We start from the raw sequence: 20,371 nt of genomic DNA, 5'->3' as shown, positions 1-20,371 counted from the left end.
AATTCATTGGACACTGTTAACTCATTGGCTAAAATAATATATACTGTATTTTGCATCTGTGAAAATGTAACTATTGGAAATGTGGCATGTTCCATATATAGATATAAAGACACTTGAATCGTTTCCCGAGGAACAAGTCCTGTAGATGTCATGTTTGTTCGGTGATGCCGATGATCGATGTTGATGACAATGTATGATGGTTATGTTCGATATTTGAAAACTGTTCCCTATAAACTTCTTTAACCTCTTATAACAATTTCAAAAAAATAAAAATTCTTTTCAATATTTCAGAAAATATTAATTAAAAAATACATTTCATTTTTTTTTTAAGTTCATTTAACTCAAATTTTGTATATTTATATAATATTTTCCCTATAAATATTATATTTTTTAAAAAGAAATATTTTTATTTAAATATTTCATATTGAATTTTTTTTTCTTGTAATTAATTTCAGCTATAGATTTATTTATCAAAACTATAAACTTTATTTTTATTAAACTAATATTTTACTTGGAAATTTTATATATTTTAATGAATTTCTAAAGAGGGGTTTTACTTTTCAAAAGTTATCAAATTATCGATATTTGCCAAATTCAAAAATTAATTAAACTTACAATTTGCGAAAAAAAAAATTATTAACTAGTTTATCAGTTATAATTTAAATATAATTGAATTTAATAATAATTTTATTTTAAAGATAATAATTTAATAAAACTCGGGAATATATTCCTCAGATAAAACTTTTAGTTCGAAAACCTCTGTAAATTTAATGTTGAGAACTTTGAAAACCTATGAATTTTAAACACATTCAAGTTTTGTGTGGTAGAAAATTATAAAAGTCCCTCTTAATTTATTAAATAAAGCGTATTATTATTATTATTTTTTTATTATTTGAAATAAAGCTTAAATTCATTTAAAAATTTCAAGAGATTTAAAAAATAATTTCCATTAAAATTCTATAAATTGATATTAAAATTTTTATTCAAGTACGCAAATGTTTTTTACCTTTATTGTAGTGGATTAAATAAAAAAAACAGTGGATTTTACTTTTTCTTCTTTTTTTTTTATGCGCGCATATAGAAAACCGCGTAATCTATGTGGTTTTTATTATATATTTTTCTACTACTTATTTTCGCAATAAAATGTTTATGCTCCCAGAAACATCAAAGGATTAAAAACCCAAGTTAAATGATAAATGGCACCTTTCAAAACTGAGTTTCTTCATCGAGAAGACTGCACACACAAAATATAACTACCGCGTTATCGCACTTTACACCTTGCCTTTTTTATGCATGAGAAAAGCCAACGAGTTTACTTTTAAACATATATTTTTTTTTTTCACTGCAAGAATGAAAAAAAAAAAAAAAACTTCTTAAATATTCTTATATACTTTAAATTCATGAACAGGATTAAAAACTACTTTAAAAAGTTATTTATTTTGTCATTTAAATTTTGATAATGTTTTTAACAATTTTTATCATATTTTTTTATTTTAAAAAAAAAAGTGTTTTTGCAAAATAATTTATAAAATTATTCTTAATGGCTTTATATTAAATAAATATATTTTTATTGCAAAAATAGGTATTCTTTTTTTTTAAATCAAATAAAAATCCGTGTCTGGCTTTTATTGATAAGATCGAAGGTTTAAAGAGGTTGGAAAGAAGTATACGAAACAGTTTTCAAGTCGATAAGACTCGTAAACGATATATAGTCGGAGAAATACTAGTATCGCGGTGAAGTGGAGTAACGTTAAAAATACACGGATAGCATAGATGATCAGAGTTACTTACCCAATGCTGGCGTCGTGTAGTCCCAACTCTCGGTATCATTTTTGTAGACATTCAATTTTGTTGGCTGAAACAAAGCAACAATAAAAAATTATTATACAAAACAAATATTTTTTTTAAAATTTCATTTGATATATTTTTTCTTTTATAATGTTTTTTAATTCAAAATTTTTTTTTTCTTTTTTTTTGAACATTAATTTAATAAGTAACAGAAAAAAAAGTTTCTAATGTCCCATTAGTGAAAATTTCACTTAGGAGAATTTTAATCCCCAGTTAAAAAGAATCATACGCGAAAAATCTTGAAACTGACAGATTGAAGAATTAAGCGAGACACTATGGAGCATCAACAGATTATAAATCCGTCTAGTGCTGAGGCCTGAAGCCTTCTGAAATCATGAATAAATAAGTAACTATCAAAGCCTGTATGACTATTCTGTTAGCGATGAATAATTTACACGATAATTCCACAAGAGAAGGATAGAGAGAAAGAGAAACAAAAATTAACAATCAGACGAAAAAATTCAATTTTTTTTTTTGACAAAATTTTTGCCATTATAAAATTCAAACTTTGTTCAGCAAATATTTCCCAAAAATTTCATTACACTGAGAAAAAAATTCGTTTGAAGCAACCAAATTTTGGTTAAATCAACAAAATAAATACAGTTAACCAAACATTTGGTTGCATAAACCAAACGTTTATTTAGCTCAATTTTTTTCTTTGTTCAGAAAAATTTATTACAAAATAAACCAAACAGTTATTTAGATCAAATAAATATTTATTTAAATTAAATAAATTTTGTTTGAACTAACCAAAAAATTGGGTAAATATAAAAAAATGGTACATTTGGTTCAAATATATCTTTTTTCTGAGGTGGAAAATTATTCAAAGTAATTTCTGTGCTAAAATTTTAATTATACAAATTGGTACTCTCTAAATCTGAATTAGTAAAAATGTTTACTAATTTGAATTAGTGACTCACGTTTTGCTTCTGAATTAGTAAAATTTTACTAATTATTAACTTTTACTAACATTTAGTAAAATTTAACTAATTCTAAAGCAAAAAGTGAGTCACTAATTTAAATTAGTAAACATTTTTACTAATTCAGATTTAGAGAGTAATTCAAAATTTTTGGTAAAATTAAAAACATTTCAATAGAAATTTATTTTTTTCCAAAAAAGAAAAATAGGTCGAGAGAATTCGAATTTTATTTTTTGCCTAATGTATTTTTATGCTCGCTTTTTTGACTCGAGATGTGAGAACTGGAAATTAAGAATTCAGGATTCAAAGTGCATTAGCGAACAGCGTCTTGCATACGTTTTCAAGGTGCTTAGGTTTGAATGGCAACTGGGACATTTTAAAATCTATAGTAAGCGCTTTGCAGTGCACTGCAATGTTAAAAAAAAAAAAAAGGAAAGAAAAAAAAGAGAGAGTGAGAGAAAAGAAAAGAGTGGGTTCCCGGCTTTGTAGGGTATATCGCGATGTAAGCAGCTCCGCGAAGACCTACAAGTGTAATCTTCTTGAGCCTTTTGTACCGAAGCAAACACTATCATCGTTATATAGATTTTTTCCCCTTGTTGAAACTTATCGAAAAAAAAATATATACAATTTTGCATATTTTTTTATTTTCTCTTCCGAAATAATTATAAAAAAGGAAAAAAATTTAAAAAAAAGCGCCAATAATCCAATTTGTACAATACATAATTGAATGTTTTGTCTAATTATTGAAATATTGTTATAATTAATTCAATAGTCATATCGTCGTCTCTAACAGTACTAAATATAGAAACAATTAATAACATTATTGTTACAAATGAAAGCGTACAAATTTCTATATAACGAAAGATAAATTGCCTCGTGGAAAATTATGTATACAAGTGTTAACCGTGAATCAATAATCAAACAATGGCATTCTTATAATGTAATAAAATTATATTATCTAAAATTGAAAGATTAATTTTTTTTCCTATTTTAAAAATAAAAAAAAAAAAAAAAGAATTGAATTCCAAAAAAATTACGCAATTTAATGAACAATAATCAATACATAAGGGGATGAGTCACAATCCTATATATATATATACAATAAACGCGCGACCATATTCTCTGGAATGGTGAACTCTAACAATAAACCATTGAAGGTTTGCTATTATCATAAATAAATTGGTTACGATGACAATCATTCCGTAACAATATTTATTCCTGAATAATCATCAGAGATAACGAAGTGCATTGTTCAATTTTAAGTTAGATAATAACAAGAGAGGCCATAAATAAAGTTGCGCCAATTTTATTTCCTTTCATTTATAAATATATATTTTTATAAAAAAAAAATAATTCACTTTTTCTCCCCTAAAATTATTGAAATTTTATTTATAGAAAAGAATAATATTCTAAAGATTGAAAATAATAATCATCAATTGTGAAATAAAATGCTAATTGCTTTAATTAATAATTGAAAAATAAAATGAGAGTATTTTAATTATGTAAAATATTTCATTTAAAAATAAATGCTTTTAACATTTCTATCAAGTTTAAAAAAAAAACACACATTCATTCAATGTGTATAATAATAAATTTTCATCAATTGAATTCAATTGTATTTTGCGGTGAATAAAAATTTTTTTAGAGTCCAGTGGAATATTTCACTGTTGGCAAAATTTATATATCAAATATCATTTCAAAAATATTACATATGTTATTATTATTATTATTATTTCAAGATTTACGTTGATAGGGGGAACGCGCTTTGAGTATCTTTTTGAGAATACAAGAAGAAGTTGCATAAATTTGTTCTAAGAAGTACCTACTGTCTGACTTTTACGAGGCGTAAACGCATTTTCCGCCAATGTGATAAAACACTTTGTGATATCTTGACAAAACTGCTTTTAATAGTAATAATTTATATGACAAAATGCCATTCCTTATAAAATTTGATTAGTCACTCATGCCATTTAGAAAAAATTTTCTCTTTTTTATAATTAATTTTGTCAAATGAAAAATAAAAAAATCTTTTATTAAAAAAAGACAAGGACCAATTTTTTTTTTAAATTGTAACTCTAATTAAATTTTATAGAAAATTGTGAGCCACAAAAAAAAAGAAAATTCCTCAAACAATATATATATATATATATATACATATGGTCACTTTTGTTTCAACTAGTCTCGTGAAAACGAGGACAATCACTCATCAAGCAAATTGTAGAACATATTTCAAAGTTCCTCAATTCAGTGATGAAAATTTGGCACGGAAACGGAATCCCTCTATGAGCCCGGAAGTCATTTTGGCCTACTTTAGTAAAAGCAAAATCATTTCCAAAAAAAAAGATTCAAACTTGCAATTTTGATTGCTAGCAGATGTTTTCTTGCCAAAATATTATTAATCCACTAAATCATTTACTGTATGTTAACTATGCGTGTAATTGTCCAAAAATTAACCGTTTTTTTTTATTTTAATTTACACAATTTATTATTATGCAATCTTTTTTTAATGAAAATATTTTAATGAGATTTTTTTAATGGCAATTTTTTTTTAATAAAAAAAAGAGATACAAAAAGAATCAAATTAGCAGCAATTTTTCTTTTTTTAATGACAATTTTTTTAAATTAAAAAAAAATACAAAAAGAATCAAATTAGAAAAACGCAATTTTTTTTCTTGGGATAAATAATCATGGGGTAAGTTTTTTAAAAAACGGGTTTAGTATCTAAAAAAAAAAAAGTAAATAGAAAATGGAAAATTTTCACAGAGGCAAAAGAGTGAAATGATGGATCGTTAACTATGTTAAGTGAGTCGTAAATATTTTCACGTTATTTCAGTTGAATAAAGTTTGTGGGTTCATACACGAAACCTCAAATTAGTGAACATCAGAGAATAAAAAAATACATTAACCATCATTACTAGAATAGGAAAATTATTATATATGTAATTATTAAAGAAAATAATAATAATTAATCCCGAAATTTTATCAAAAAAAATAATTATATTTTCCCATGAAATTAAAAATTTTAAAAACAATTTTTTTTTAAAGGGGGAATTATTTTTGTTCACTTGAACTTCATCCACGAATGTTTTGAAATTTTCCTAAAATTCTCGCGTTGTCATCACAAGATTCTATTTCCTCTTTGCGTTTCATTCTCTCTTTCTAAATTCATTGTCACGATTATATTTCCCTACTTTTAACGCAAGTTCAATGTTCTTTCCATATCATTAAATAAGGTTAGGCGTTTTAACTTTTCCAATTTTACTGATCATTAACTGAAATCTATTGAAGACGAATTATAGCGAAGAAAAAAAAAGGTAACAAACTTTTTTTCGTAAACATATTTCGTTCGCATAAATTTTATAAAATTTCCCTAAAGTCAATTTTTTTTTAAAAAAAAATTTCCGAGCGTTTCTAATTAATGGGAAAATTAAGACAGTATAATGAATTTCAAGGGCTTCATTTAGTTACAGAATAATTATCGGCATCAAAACTTTTAACTATATCGTTATTATAATTACCCTTATAGAAGATGTAGTTACCGAAAATATTTAGCGTTGTAATTATCTTTATTAATGAGAATTATTATTATCCTAATAAGAGATCAAGTAAAATGAAACTAGAGTGAAAAAAAAATTTAATTATAAAAAATTTAATTGTAAAAAATTAAAAATTTAAATTTTAAAGAATTTTTAAATATTTTTTAAATTAAATAATTTAAAGCAACATTTAATAAATTTCGTTTTTTTTTTGATAACATTAATAACGAGTTAACTGTTTAACTATTTTTGTTTTACTATATTAGTATAGCAGTTGTTGCCACTGCTGTTGCAGTAAAATAGGAATAGTTTAACAGTTAACTCGTTATAAACATAAAGTTACCATAACTAAATATTAATAATATAGAGATACTTTGAATAATAATTAATCCCCACACGCATTCATTCTGCCCATATCCATATCATAATGATCTTTACAACGTTATTATCTCACAGCAGTTTATCCCGCAATATAGTTATTTACTTCTCCAAAAGATTCGCAATTATGTTTTATAAATATGAATAAAATTATAAAACTAAAATAAATTATAAATATAATATATTAAAAATATTATACATAATGTAAAAAAAAAACTTATAAAAAAGTTTTTCAAAAATCCAAGTTCAAAAACTTCATTCTCAATTCTTTTCGCGTCATTTAAACAGGTGAAGAATTTTTAAAAGGGAAAAATAGAATCGCGTATATAATATATCCTCGAATTTATCGCTTCGTGGAAAGAATTCCTTTTTTCGTGGAAACTCGAGTCGATACTCTTATATGGAGTGTTTTGCGATCTCTTCTATACACTTTAGTTGAACTTCATAGAATAGTGTTTAGCTTTTTTATTTTTTTCTCTCTTTCTCTTTTTTTTTTTTTTTTGCTATTACTATTCATATAGCTTCATAGATAAGCGATAGAATTTCCGCGTGTGTGACTTCTTTTTCGAATATAAATAATGACCAAAAAAAAAAACGATAACACATTTCCCAGAGAAAAGACAGGAAAAACTTTCATATTTTCTATATCAAAAGTGTTTTTTCCATAAACAAAATTGTAAAAAATATTTTTATTAGATAAAATTTTTTCTCAATATTTTTTAGAATAAAAAAAGAAAATTTTTCCCATGCTTCCCGAAAGTTTTTCTGTGGTAAAAAAAAGTTTATTACACGATGAATAAAAAAAAAACATTAATGAAATTTTTAAAAATATTTACTGAACAATTATTTTAATTTCAAACCAAAAAGAAAATTGCTTAAAAAAAAGAAATCAATTAACGATTTATTTTGGGTTTTAATTATTGAATTGAATGGAGTAATAATGAGAGTGAATAAATTTCATCCACTTAAATATATAGTCAAAGAGGCAGAAAAGGCGTACGCTTTCCTTCATTTTATCTGAATAGCTTTTAATCAATTTCGTTTTATATATATATATATCGGAGTATTCATTGAGTGCACGATAAGTAAAAAATTATTTTCAAGTTCCAAATGTGTTTCAATAAAAACCGTGCTCTAAAAAGTACATCTTTTTTTTAATTTTTTTATCTCTTTTAATTTTTTTTTAATTCTCTTTTAATTCTCTTTTTATTTTGTTTTTAATTTCTCAAAAAATAATTACTAAAACTAAATCAATAAAATTTGTTTACACTGCACATTTGACTTAATTAAATTCCGCCTACTTTGATTTTAACGAATAAGTTCGAATTTGCATATTTGCAATCACCAAGTAATTCGTGGATTTCAGTTGAACCCTTTTGGAGGATCGGCTTTGAATTGGATGCGCTTTGGAAAATTTATAGAGAAATGTAGATTTCATTTTCTTTTCTATCGTCTTTCTTTAAAGTAATAAAGAAGATTTATGTAACAAGACATACAAAAAGGCAGTAAACCATTTTATACGCAAAAAAAAAGAAATGCCATCCATACGGGATTTAATAAAATTGCAATATAATCCCCGCGAAATTGCCTATTAAAATAGGATTGCGAATCGCACATTGATAAGATGTAACTTGATTAAATATTTAATTAATCAACATTTTAATTATTACACAAATGAATCTTCGATATTCAATTAAATATATAATAATACGAGAAGAATAAATATATTATATATAATGAGGTATTTAATTATTCATCAAGCTTTAATGAAATTTAAGTTAAGTTTTTGATATTTTCACTAAACAATTTTCTTGAGATTATAATTAAGCTTCGATAATGCGAAACTATATACATATAATATATGTAAAGTAAATAAAGAGCTAATCTCTGCTTTATTATTATCCCAAAATTCTCTCCTCAAACCCGAGGAAAACACCATCAAACAACGTTTTCTCTCTCTATACACTTCTCTCTTTTCTCTTCTCTGCATTGCACTTAGCGATAAAGTATCGTTAAGGTTGCTTTTAACGACTACACTTTTAATGGTAGTTAGATATTTTAACTATAACATGGAAACAATGATCATCTTCTCGAGTTTCAAAAATATTGGTAAATCAGTTAAAAATACTTTTAACAAGCAATTTATCCAAACTGCACTTTATAAAACTCATTTCGATTCAATATATAATAGAAAAAAAAAGTAATTCCATTATTCCTTTTACAAAGGAATAAACAACAATGGTCTAAACGTATTATAGAAAATACACGAGCAAGCATATATATTAATATTCTTCTACAAAAGTCATTTCCATTTTTCAAAACTTCTTTTTACTGTTAAGCGATTTTTTACTTAGGGAATTTTCTAACCTGACTTTTATGCTTTTTAATTTCAGATAAAAATAAATAAACTATAATAAAATAAAAGTATTATATATATTATTATTATTATTATTATTATATTATTATTATACAATCTGCTTGAAGTACACGCGATTTTAAAAAATTCAAACACTCCCGAAACTGCAGATTTAAATACAAAATACTTTTTTATTAAGCGATCGCGATTTTAAAAATTTCGAACACTCACGAAACTAAATTAAAAACCAAAATACTTAAAATTCTTAAGCGATCGCGATTTTAAAAATTTTCGAACACTCCAGAAACTAAATTAAAAACCAAAATACTCTATTTAAGCGATCGCGATTTTAAGAATTTCGAACAATCCCGAAATTGTGAATTAAAAATCCAAATACTTTTCCTAAAGATTTTAACGATCGCGATTTTAAAAATTTTCGAACACTCCGGAAAATAAATTAAAAACCAAAATCCTTTATTTAAGCGATCGCGATTTTAAGAACTTCGAACACTCCCGTAAGTTTTCAAAATTACAAAATTTTCACTCACGTTGGCAACATTTGAACAGGTCAATAAACGAATTGCAACTGATTTAATTATCTTTGGAATTTTCCCACCACCCAAAATCGCTTTATATTTTCAAAATTAATTTTCAAATTAAGAAATTATAATACTCTAGTTTCGTCATTATTTTGCTTTCAAAATTAAAATTTTTGATTCTAATTTCTGTTTATACTTGTCATTTTACTTTTTATTTCACCACCATCTAAAATTATACGCTTCAAAATGTAAAATTAGTCATTTGTAATTCACAACACATAGATCAAAAAGGCTTTTTGGTATATGGATGATGTGCATAAAATTTTGTAAGCGTTTAGTGAAGGTGTGAATGGAAATTGAATTTGACAAGGCAAATATCTGGCGTTAATTGGAGGGATGGTCGTCCAACATCTAGAGAATAGTTTATACGTTATCGTTACAGTTTCTCGTATATATATATGTGTGTATGCCTTTTAGACTATATTCTCCACGTACTCTCTTGTCTATACACTGACGAGCCATCCCTGTCACATCAACGTCACGTTTCTGAAATACTCATGCTATATTCGTCACTCGCCAACACTAGCACACACATACACACGAATCAAGTATGCAAGTACTAGGACTTGGTTCCTGGGTTATGCATACGGATTGGCACACGTTGTATACACACATATATATATTCGCGATATTACGACTAGGGCCTAGAGAGAGATATATACACACACGCATATATAGAAGGTGAACACGATATGTATATGCATATCCAGTGTATCCAGGGAACGTTCAAGCACATTCATTTCTAGTCCTATAAATAACAAATCCACCTCTCCAAAACGCGAAACACTATGTCTGTATATATGTATGTGGAAAACCTAATTCAAAACCATATATTTCCGACATATTTCTCAAAACAAGCAAATACATTGTTTTGAAAAAATTAATGCCGCCTTTCTGTGCAAACATCACTAAACTTTTTTAGATCATTGCCTGAGGAATTGAGAGGAGGGAAAATTAACAAAAGGTTTCGCCGAATTTCAATTTTCGACACTCTAAAATCAAAATAATATATTATTGATTCACATTAAGACCCAATTCGAAATTCACAGTTTGACAGGAGTTTGCTCTTGTTAGACACAGCGACATGAATAATGCTGTTAGACTAACTGTTAAGAACGTCTCAGTGTCTCTCGCTTGTCAGAATCTATTGAGTCTGTTTATGGCTTAATTAATGATAGAAACATCACGAATATTGATATACCGAAAGAGATATAAACTCAATATTTATTAGATAAAGCATTATCGAAAAAACTTCAATTATTCAAAATCAAAAACACTATTTCAGAAAATACCAGTAATCCAAACTAATAAGGTCAAATTTATTTTATCTCAAATATTATCCTACTTTGAGAAATATTGTCGCCAACATACTGTTAATATGCAACCTGTATATATATATATACAACATTTTGTTATTTCAATTGGTTGACGTCAGGACTGCCAGAAACACGTGTTTCCCATGCGGATGTCTCTCAGCATCCATATACATTGTCGTACACACAATACTATAGTCTCATGCATATAGCCTGTTCCGGTAAAGTTATATATGCAAGTGAGAAGATGTCTCAAAATAATTCTCTCTCTCTCCTTGTACCCCACACGGAAAACAATGGTGTTATATATCCAAATATATTCCCGAGAGTGGAAACAAAGATATAGCCATACTCTGATCTAGTTTTACTAACTAAAAGTCAGGTCTCTGAACCTGAAACATGTCTCATAATCATAATTTAATGCTATATACACTCCATTTTTCAAATACTAGTACAATATCAAAGAAATTACAATATGCAAAACAAAATAGTTGAAAATAATCCTATTTTGGAATAGAGTCACCTAAAATGGACCAGAGGGAAATCGATTCGATATTTTAAAAACTATTTCGAAAAGATCCTTTACTATCGATAGAGTACGACGTGAAAAGAAACACTTTTCCGTGAAACTTGTTTTTTCGCCTAGACTCTTGGGACTCATACACTTTTCACCAAGCATTCAATTTTTATAACTAAAAAAAAATACTCATGAATAAATTTACAAAATTCTTTTTATTATAAGATTCTAAGAGACAAGACGCAATTTAGAATAGAATTACGAATTTTTATAATCGAGAATGAAAATATATAAAATTTCGGATAGAACTGATTACGTCAGTAAAGCATTTAGTGTGCACCTTCTTTTTTTTTTTTTTATCAGTAACATGCAGCAGCCGACATTTCCGAGAGGCAACATCAACTATTTTTAGAGAGATAGAAAGAGAGTGAGGAACGCCTCTAATGGATCCTGTGGTATTTGAAACTTTTCATCGACCACCAAGAGGCCCAATCCTGCGGCGCAGAAAACTCCTTTGTCAGAAGAAAAGAAGAATCGATATAAAACCTTCTACCGCTTTTTTCCCAAAAAAAAAAAATATATATTCCTTTCTATTCCTTTTTCAAAGCGTGTCATTAAATCCTCAATATCAAAATAAATGAAAATTCGTGCTCTTTTTAACGATGCTCATTTCAAACAAAAAATCAAGAATCCTTTACAGTCAGTGTTTTAAAATCCAATTTAATTTTGTTTAAAAATTCAGTTCTTCAAACAGTATTTCCATTTTACCGAACAATTTCCTTAAGGATACTAAAATGCTGTCTAAAATATCACAATTCTGAATTACATAGTGGAATATAAAAGTAAAAATTGGATATTATATCTTTTGATATAACAATAATATATAAAAAGTAGTAGGATATTATAGAACTTTCTGCCAAGAATTGTACTAACATTAGAGCTTTCTCACTACTTGTAAAACGCCCACGTCATTTGATGGATAGTGACTTGACTAATGTTCAAGGGGTGGTACCATCTGTTGGATACTAATTTCCATTTTATAATTACTATAAGGGTAAAGAACACCCCATTGTAGAAAAGAAAATTAATGTCTAACCTATGAATTAAAACATATGTATATGATTTCAGAAACTCTTTGATATTATCCAAAAAATTTATTTTGAAAATTAAGCGTAGAATTTAACAGAAATTTTACACTTATATCAATATTCTATTTCTTCTAATAAATCATATCTTCTATTTCGAATCAATAGAACCAATTCAATCAGGTAACATAAATACCTATTAAGAAACTAATTCTAATTATAGAATTTCTAATTATAGAAAATCAAATAAATTATTTTCTATTATAAATTAGATTTGAAAATAGGATTATTCATCCCCTCAAAATAATACTAATGTTTGAAGTTAAGGATATCACAAATAAACCAGAAAGTTCGAATTATCATCTAACGAAATTAGTGAATTTTCCCCCATCAATAATAGTTACTTTAGAAATAGAAAATATTTTTTTAATCACTTCACTGGATTGATTTTAAATTATAGCTTTCTCAAAACGATACTTTAAATAGTATGAAATGATATAGACAATTTAAATGCACTAAAGTGGAAAAAGTTTTGAACATCCGGAAGTGCAATGAGCCCCACTAAAAGGCGCATACAAAGTTTATGGACATAGTGAGCGTTTCCTCTACAATATTGTCGTCACAAACTCTCGGCCTCGTAATCTCTTTTAAGGGGGTCGTATAAATAGTAATCCAATATCTCGAGGTGACAGCAGTAACCTGCACAGCAAGCATAAGGCTTTCAAGTTATAATACCAATATATGATATCAAACAAGGAGAAAATTTTACATCAATATAAAACCCATTTACATGCACGTTAAAGATCAAAACCGAAAAACCGATTTCAAAAAAAAAAAAAAAACAATCTGTTTCCAGTTATAGTTTGATGTAAAACTTTTTAAAACTCTAATATGTTTTGGAGGAAAAGTAATTTAACAATTTTTTTTTTTTTTTCAATTGGTATGTAACAACTTGGAAAAGGTTATTTGCATTGCATGAAGGGGGCAAACAAACTTCAAGTTTTGAATAGTCCTTGGTTTGGTATTGCATCATAGTAAACCCAGACGATTTTGCGTTCACTTGCCCGTTGGGTAGACACGGTTTTCAATTCGCTTTATACAACTTCAGCATATAATGCAAAACGTGAATCTATATTTTGCTCTTTTTACTTTTACACAAGTTGGTTTCGCATTGTAAAATCCCAAAAGGATTTCCATTGAATATGTAAGAGTTTCAGCGCGTGAAAAAAAATAAAATAAAAGCACATATTCTCTTCATTTAATAGGAAATTTACATTTTCCTCACTATGGGTTTTTAAAAAACCATAATTTTTAAAAATTTAAAGTTTATTGCATTCTAAAAATATCTAATAATTGAAATGAGAAAGAGAGAGATAGAAAAAAAAACCGCCAGTTGAGCAAGAAAAGATGAAATGTGAATAAAAAAAAAAGAGAGAATTACTACCGTGCATATTCTCTGAAACGGAAGTCGATTAAATTTGCAATGAAGCCAATATCAACTGTCACGCATTTGATGTTGCATTTCAAAAATTCATCCCGAGAGATTTTTTAATTTAACGATATGAGAAAAAATGAAATGAAAACTTGAAATTGATGTGTAAATATTTTAACGACTCTTGAAACTGTAAAGGGATTTTTTTTGGGGGGATTTTATCGTCCTTGTTGAGAGCTTTTTTTTTTTAATGAAGAGATAAAGTCAATATATTTGTCAAGGCTATTTCGAAATTGTTATATAGAATGCTTCGTTAAATTTGCGCCTATGTGTTGAAATTTTTAAGAAGCAATTTTAAAAAATTTTTTAAACATCACTCGAGGAATTCTCAAGGTCTTTTTCCAGACTTTTCCCATGAGGGGTTTTTTTTTTTTTTTTTTTTTTTTTTTTCTAGAACTTTACGAAGAAAGTAGCTCTCTATAATTTATGATTCAGTTCTCTCTAAGAGAATTGAAAAGTTTCCCCAGTAGTATTGCACCTTGTTCTGCTAATGGAGTTTCACGGATCCTCGTTTCTTCTTTATTTCGCGAAACGTGTGTGTATGTGTGGTAACAAAATGCTATTTGAAACTTGGGATTTCAAACAATTGATGATTCTTTACTACAAAGATGAAAAATAAAACCAAAAACAAACAAATGGAATTGTTAAAAATTGTACAATTAAAAAAAAAATTAATGTAATAATTATAATTTTTCGTGATAAAAAAAAATTTCTTAAATTTTACTATAATGCTAATGGTAATTATAGTTCCCTATCTTCAAAGCTACGTTCAAAGCGTTCTCTGGTTTCTAATCGAGATAATTCATCTCGACGATACATCAAATAGCTCATATTAAACGATTTGCAGACGCTTGCTGGTTTCAGTAAAGTAATTACAATCGATTGATATTCTCTATAATAGTATTTCGTCATTATCAAATTTGCGGTAATAATAGAAATCCGTTAATTTTTCATAAATAATTGGAAATTCCACGAATCTATAATTTTAAAATCCAAATTAATTATTTAATACCCGGAATTTGTTGAAAAAAAATCATTCATTGGAAATTATTTCGAAAATGATTTGAAATTTTTTGGTTTAAAATTAAATGAACTTCGACGAAATAAAATATGCAACTATTGTTATTCAAATGGAATATAATGAACAATTCTCTGAATTCAATATATAAATCCCAAAGGGATTCGAATAATAAAGGGACTGTTGAATGATATGAATTTAATTAAAATAGTATTTATTACTACCAATTTCAAAACATATTCTACTGAAAACTATTAATTAATTTCAATTAGTGACACGTACAATTACAGATAACTTGTAAATTATTTCCATCAGAGATTATAAACCAAGTTTTCATTTAACCTACATAACATTTTATTTCGTTTGGGGGAAAAATCGTAAAAGGAAGAGTTTTCAACTTGAGTTTGAAAAGTTATGAAAAGGGTTTCTGGTTTTAAAAGTTCATCTGCTTTTCAAAACTTTAAGTCTGTCATGTAAGTTAGATTTTCTCAAGTTCTTTATGCTTCTTCTTCTTCTTCTTCTCTCTTTTTTTTGTCATTTTTGTTAGAATTGCATAAAAGTATGTTCCCCTTTTATTCAATGAGCTAAAAGTGCAATTTTTTGTTTCAATAAAAAAAAAAATTTATTTTAATTACTGATTTTTTATAGTTAAAAAAATTTCTAAAAATATTCAAAATTTTTAATTCAGTAGAGAAGAAATTATTTTACAGAATTAGCAAACCAAAAGGTAAAATCAGAAACAGCTTTAGACGTTCAGACAGATTCATCACTCGTCACGCATGTACTCGACATTTTAGGATCTTTCTTTTTTTTGTGTCAAACAAAAAGCAAAATATAACGAGAAAATTTGTTCATGAACTTGTAGCAAAAAAAAAATCTGTCAACGAAATTTCGGTCAAGATTCGGTTCTAAATAAATAAAAAATCCTCAAAATAGATTAAAAATTCTGTTAAATGCAAATGGTATTAAATAAAAATTTAAATAAGTAAATATTCCAATAACAGTGGAGAAAATTTCTTAAATAAAAAACTGGAATTCCGCACGAGAGTTATGATCATAGTTCTCTGCAATAGCAATTTTTTTTTTTTTATCTTCATATATAAAACTTTCAAATAAAATCGATAAAGCTCTTCGAGTGGAGAAAAGAAAGCTGACATGTTTAAAAGAAGGTTTTTTAAAATCATTAGTGAAACGTCAGTTATATTTTTACGATTAAAATTTTCTCTTTGTGCATACACTTTTGCTCGTTCGACAGACTTTACGCGCGCAAAAAAAGTTGGAAAATCGTTCTCTCTTTTTTTTCTCTTTTACTTTTCTCTGAATGAGAAATGTTGAATTAAACGACCTCGCCAACTTATTTCAACTTTGCAATCAAGCTCTTGCCTCATCGTTATCTCTCTTTTAAGAAAAACGTAAAGGGTATACACCATCTTTGCAACTTTTTTTTCCCTACGCTATTTTTCTCAGTTTCAAGTATCATGTACTTTTCGTTTCTCTTTATTTTTTTTTTTTGTTTTTATTTCACAAGACCAAACGCAGTTTTGTAATTGAATCGCTTCTTGTGTATCCTCTCAACATTCAATGAAGAAAAGATGTTCTGCTAATTACAGCATCCTTTCATTTTCTATTCGTTAGTCCTGCTAATTTTCCTCTTGGATTTCACTGCGCGATGTTCTTTTTATTTTTACTACATCGAATTTGTTTCAAATTTTATTTTTTTTTTCTTTTAAATCAATAGCAACTAGAGATAAGTAGTCTCTCTTGATCAGTCTAGTTAAAAGTTTATCAAACTTAATCATTGCGATCAACATTCTCATAAAACTTTCTTTTATGTAAACACATTCAATTTCAAGTTTCATTAAATTTACATTTCAAATGGAAAACTTTATTCTTTCATTTGCAAGTTTTGTATTTTTAATTTTTATTTTCAAAAGAAATGTGTGTGTTTTTTTTAAAATTGTTTTTGACATCTGTTTAAAAAAAAATGTAAATGCGCATATTCTCTATTCTATGTGTGTTTGCTTTTAATTACAGAAGAATAATTTTGCTTCGCTAATGCCTATAAAAATATTAAAGTGAAAATAACTAGCACTTGGTATGTGTGTGCAACTGCTTTCATGAGTGTAATTAAGAATTTTTTTTTTATACGAATAAAAAATTATCTTTTTATAAAAAATCTAGTGTTAAAAAAAGGAATTCTTTATCATATAAACAAAAAACTTATTTTTTCAAACAATTTTTTTTCCATTATATTTTTTTTTAAGAATCTAGGGGAAAGTTTTTTTTGTTTTCCATTATTTTTATGAAGAATCTATATAGTGAAGAATGTTTTAAATCCATTGTCTAGGGGGAAATTCCTCCGGTTAGATAACTTGGAATGTGAAATAATTAAACACGAACACTGACATAAGAGGTAAGGGGAAAATATGCATGTTGAAAAGTGCTTCTCTTTGGCGCTTAGTTCATATTCTATCTCGTCACATTTTAGAGGAGAATTTTGCAAATATACGACTGTAAATAATATTTTAATTAAAATCCCACTATTTTTTTTTCTATTTTAATGATAGAAAAATATTCCATAAACAAGAATAATTAAGAGCAAAGAAGAAAAATGAAGATTTAGAATTTTTTTTTTTTTTTTCAATTTGATATATTGAAAAGTCTAAGAACGTAGGCAACAGGTACCAAATTAATACGATCGAATTCGCATCAGTGCGTCAACGAAGAAAGTATAGAGATAGAAGCATCCAAGTCCGCATTCGAGTAGTATATCTTATATCCTGAAACGGATACGTGCCTTCAGATCGGTCTCGATTTACGTGACTGAAATCATCAACTCACCAAACGGCGCACACAACTTTTTACATGCTATCTCTCAACTTCTTTTCGTATTCCAGACAATGCTCTTTGTCCAGATTCTCCAGATCCGCAACACAGAGAAAGAGAGAGAGAGAAGAGTTGCTGATACGAAAACGTTGTAAAGAATTCAAAACTTGTCCACAAAATAAAATTATTGTTAACTAACTAGTTGCTGCAGTTCAAATTCCACAACAGAAGAAACCCTAAACACCAAAAATGCCAATCAAAATGAATTTTTTTTTTTATTTATATTAAAAATAAAACAAAAATTGTTAATATCGATGATTTGGAAAAAAAAGTGAAAACAAAATTTTGAATTTGGATTTAGAATTATAACGAACTTATAAATATGCATAAGGATTCTCAACAATAGAGGAGAATATATGTGTGTGTATAAAATACAGGAGTTATTTGAGTTAAGTATTGAGAAAAAGTTTTTACACATCAAGGCTATTATTAGCTTGGCTATATAGCCAAGAGCATCCAACTTTTAAGACGTTACTTTTGTATCGTGAAAATGCCTCAACTTAAGGGGCCAAATACGGCTCTGAACTTTCAAGAATCGATTTTCTCTCCTGTTTATACCTTTAACCTTCTCTCTGATTTTCACCATGTAAAAGATTACTATACGTATGTATCTCTTTTTTTTACACATTTCTCGCTTTCTACAATTTTTTTTTTCATTTACCTAGAATTTATATTATTTAAATGCAGGATTTAATAAATATTTAAAATATAATTATTATTTGAGTCAATTAAATAGTATTTGTTTCGAAATACAGAAATTACTTTAAATACAGTTTATTTAATTCAAATAAAAATGATTTTGATTAAATATTTATTTGGTCCAAGTAAATATTTAATTCAAATAAAAATGATTTTGGTTAAATATTTATTTGGTCCAGGTAAATATGTATTTGAATAAAATAAATTTTTTTTTGTAATATAAATATACAAAATTATTCGAAAATAGTTTAACTTTTCCTATAATATAAATATAACACTTTATTGAAAATATTTCAACAATTTTTTTTTTCTACTATAAATATAAAATACAAATTTATTGAAAATATTTCAACTTCTTTTTTTTTTATGTAAGCAAAATCGTAAAATTCACGTAAATCATAAATTTCAAAATGGCATATATATATGCAAGAGAGAAATAAAACTTTTTTCTTGAAAATTCAGAGCGCAATAAACATGTAAGGAACTAGAGTAGGAAAAATTGATCCTATTTTTTAGCTATATTGATAAAATTAATCTTTCTTTATTTAAAACACCTCTTTTCATCGAAATAAATAATTTTTCCTGAGAATGTAAATTTTAAAAAAATTTATAATTAAATAATTTTTTAAATTAACAAAATTAAATTACAAAATAAATTGACTCTAAAAGGCAAAAAGATATTTTATAAATTATGAAATATTATTAAAAGTTTTAATAATCGTTTTATAAAGAAGGAAGTAGAAATGCAATATTTATTAAAAATGAATAAAAGGCGAGTATGAAAAAAAAAAAAAAACACGGAAGAAATGTTGAACGGATGCGCCTAACTTTTAATGGTCCCCCACTCAAAACCTTTCCATCTAAATCAAGTTGAACGAAATACAGGTAAAGCGAGGAATATACGAGAGAGAAAGAGAGACGTTTATCGAACGCTTTCGTCAAGCTTTCCGTTACGTTAAAAGCTGTATCGTGCAGAATTAAAGCTAATATACAAGTGGGAATGAACTGAATTTCTATATATATATATATATATATAGAAGTAAGAACCAACCCATAGAATATTTAACGAGAACTGCGGAAGCAAACTTGTACAATGCCCCCCTCATGAAAAGGTAATGAGGACTTATCTCGGTCAAGGGGAAAATTGATGAAAAATTTCCGGGGAAAAAAATAAAAACTTACACAATATAGAAAAACGTATCGGTAAAAATAATTTTCACTTATTGTTACTTATTAAAATCTATCGCAATTAAAAATTTATTTTCTAATGAGAAAAATTAAAAACAAAAATGATTAAATATAATACCAAAAAAAAAATGATACAATATCAAAAAATACTTCAATTAAAAATTATTCTTTATCAAAATTCTATTTATAATGAAACCAGGAAGAGCGTATTAAACTTGCCGTGACTATCGATACTTTCGATCTTATATGGTCAGGCGTCTTGCTCTTTTCCGCACTCATTTTTTTTTTTTTTTTTTTTTCCTTTAATAAAGGTTGATAACTTAGACAATAATGGGTGACTTTCTTGAAGAATGAAAGTCAGGAATCTAATTAAAATGCGTCCCTCGAATGCAAAATTATGTAGAGCAGCTATATCGCCTCGCAGATAGTTGGTCGGTCAAGTAGACTAACGATTAACAATTCAAATGTACGAATATTTCACTAGTATGTGTGTGTATTCCAATTGCCAGAAATTTTCATATTAAAGTTTCTCAAGT

The 20,371-nt window shown here is 26.7% G+C and overlaps 2 protein-coding genes across 5 annotated transcripts in view; one reads left to right on the top strand and one right to left on the bottom strand.

Moving 5' to 3' along the window:
- The window catches only part of LOC127291026 (39S ribosomal protein L34, mitochondrial), a 456,612-nt gene that overhangs the window by 130,962 nt on the left and 305,279 nt on the right, over window positions 1-20,371 (top strand). The window lies entirely within an intron of this gene.
- The window catches only part of LOC127291016 (heterogeneous nuclear ribonucleoprotein L), an 83,425-nt gene that overhangs the window by 23,436 nt on the left and 39,618 nt on the right, over window positions 1-20,371 (bottom strand). For all 3 annotated transcript variants that reach the window (XM_051319899.1, XM_051319900.1, XM_051319901.1), the window contains exon 6: window positions 1,792-1,855. In XM_051319899.1, coding sequence (XP_051175856.1) covers window positions 1,792-1,855 — 64 coding nt within the window. The remainder of the gene's footprint in view (window positions 1-1,791; window positions 1,856-20,371) is intronic.

This window comes from Leptopilina boulardi, unplaced genomic scaffold (genome assembly GCF_019393585.1).
Source record: "Leptopilina boulardi isolate dan_hultmark-lab unplaced genomic scaffold, ZJU_Lbou_2.1 LbouV2_123, whole genome shotgun sequence".
Lineage (NCBI taxonomy): Eukaryota > Metazoa > Arthropoda > Insecta > Hymenoptera > Figitidae > Leptopilina > Leptopilina boulardi.
Note: the sequence above shows the minus strand (reverse complement) of the source record. Positions and strands in the feature narration are given on the sequence as shown.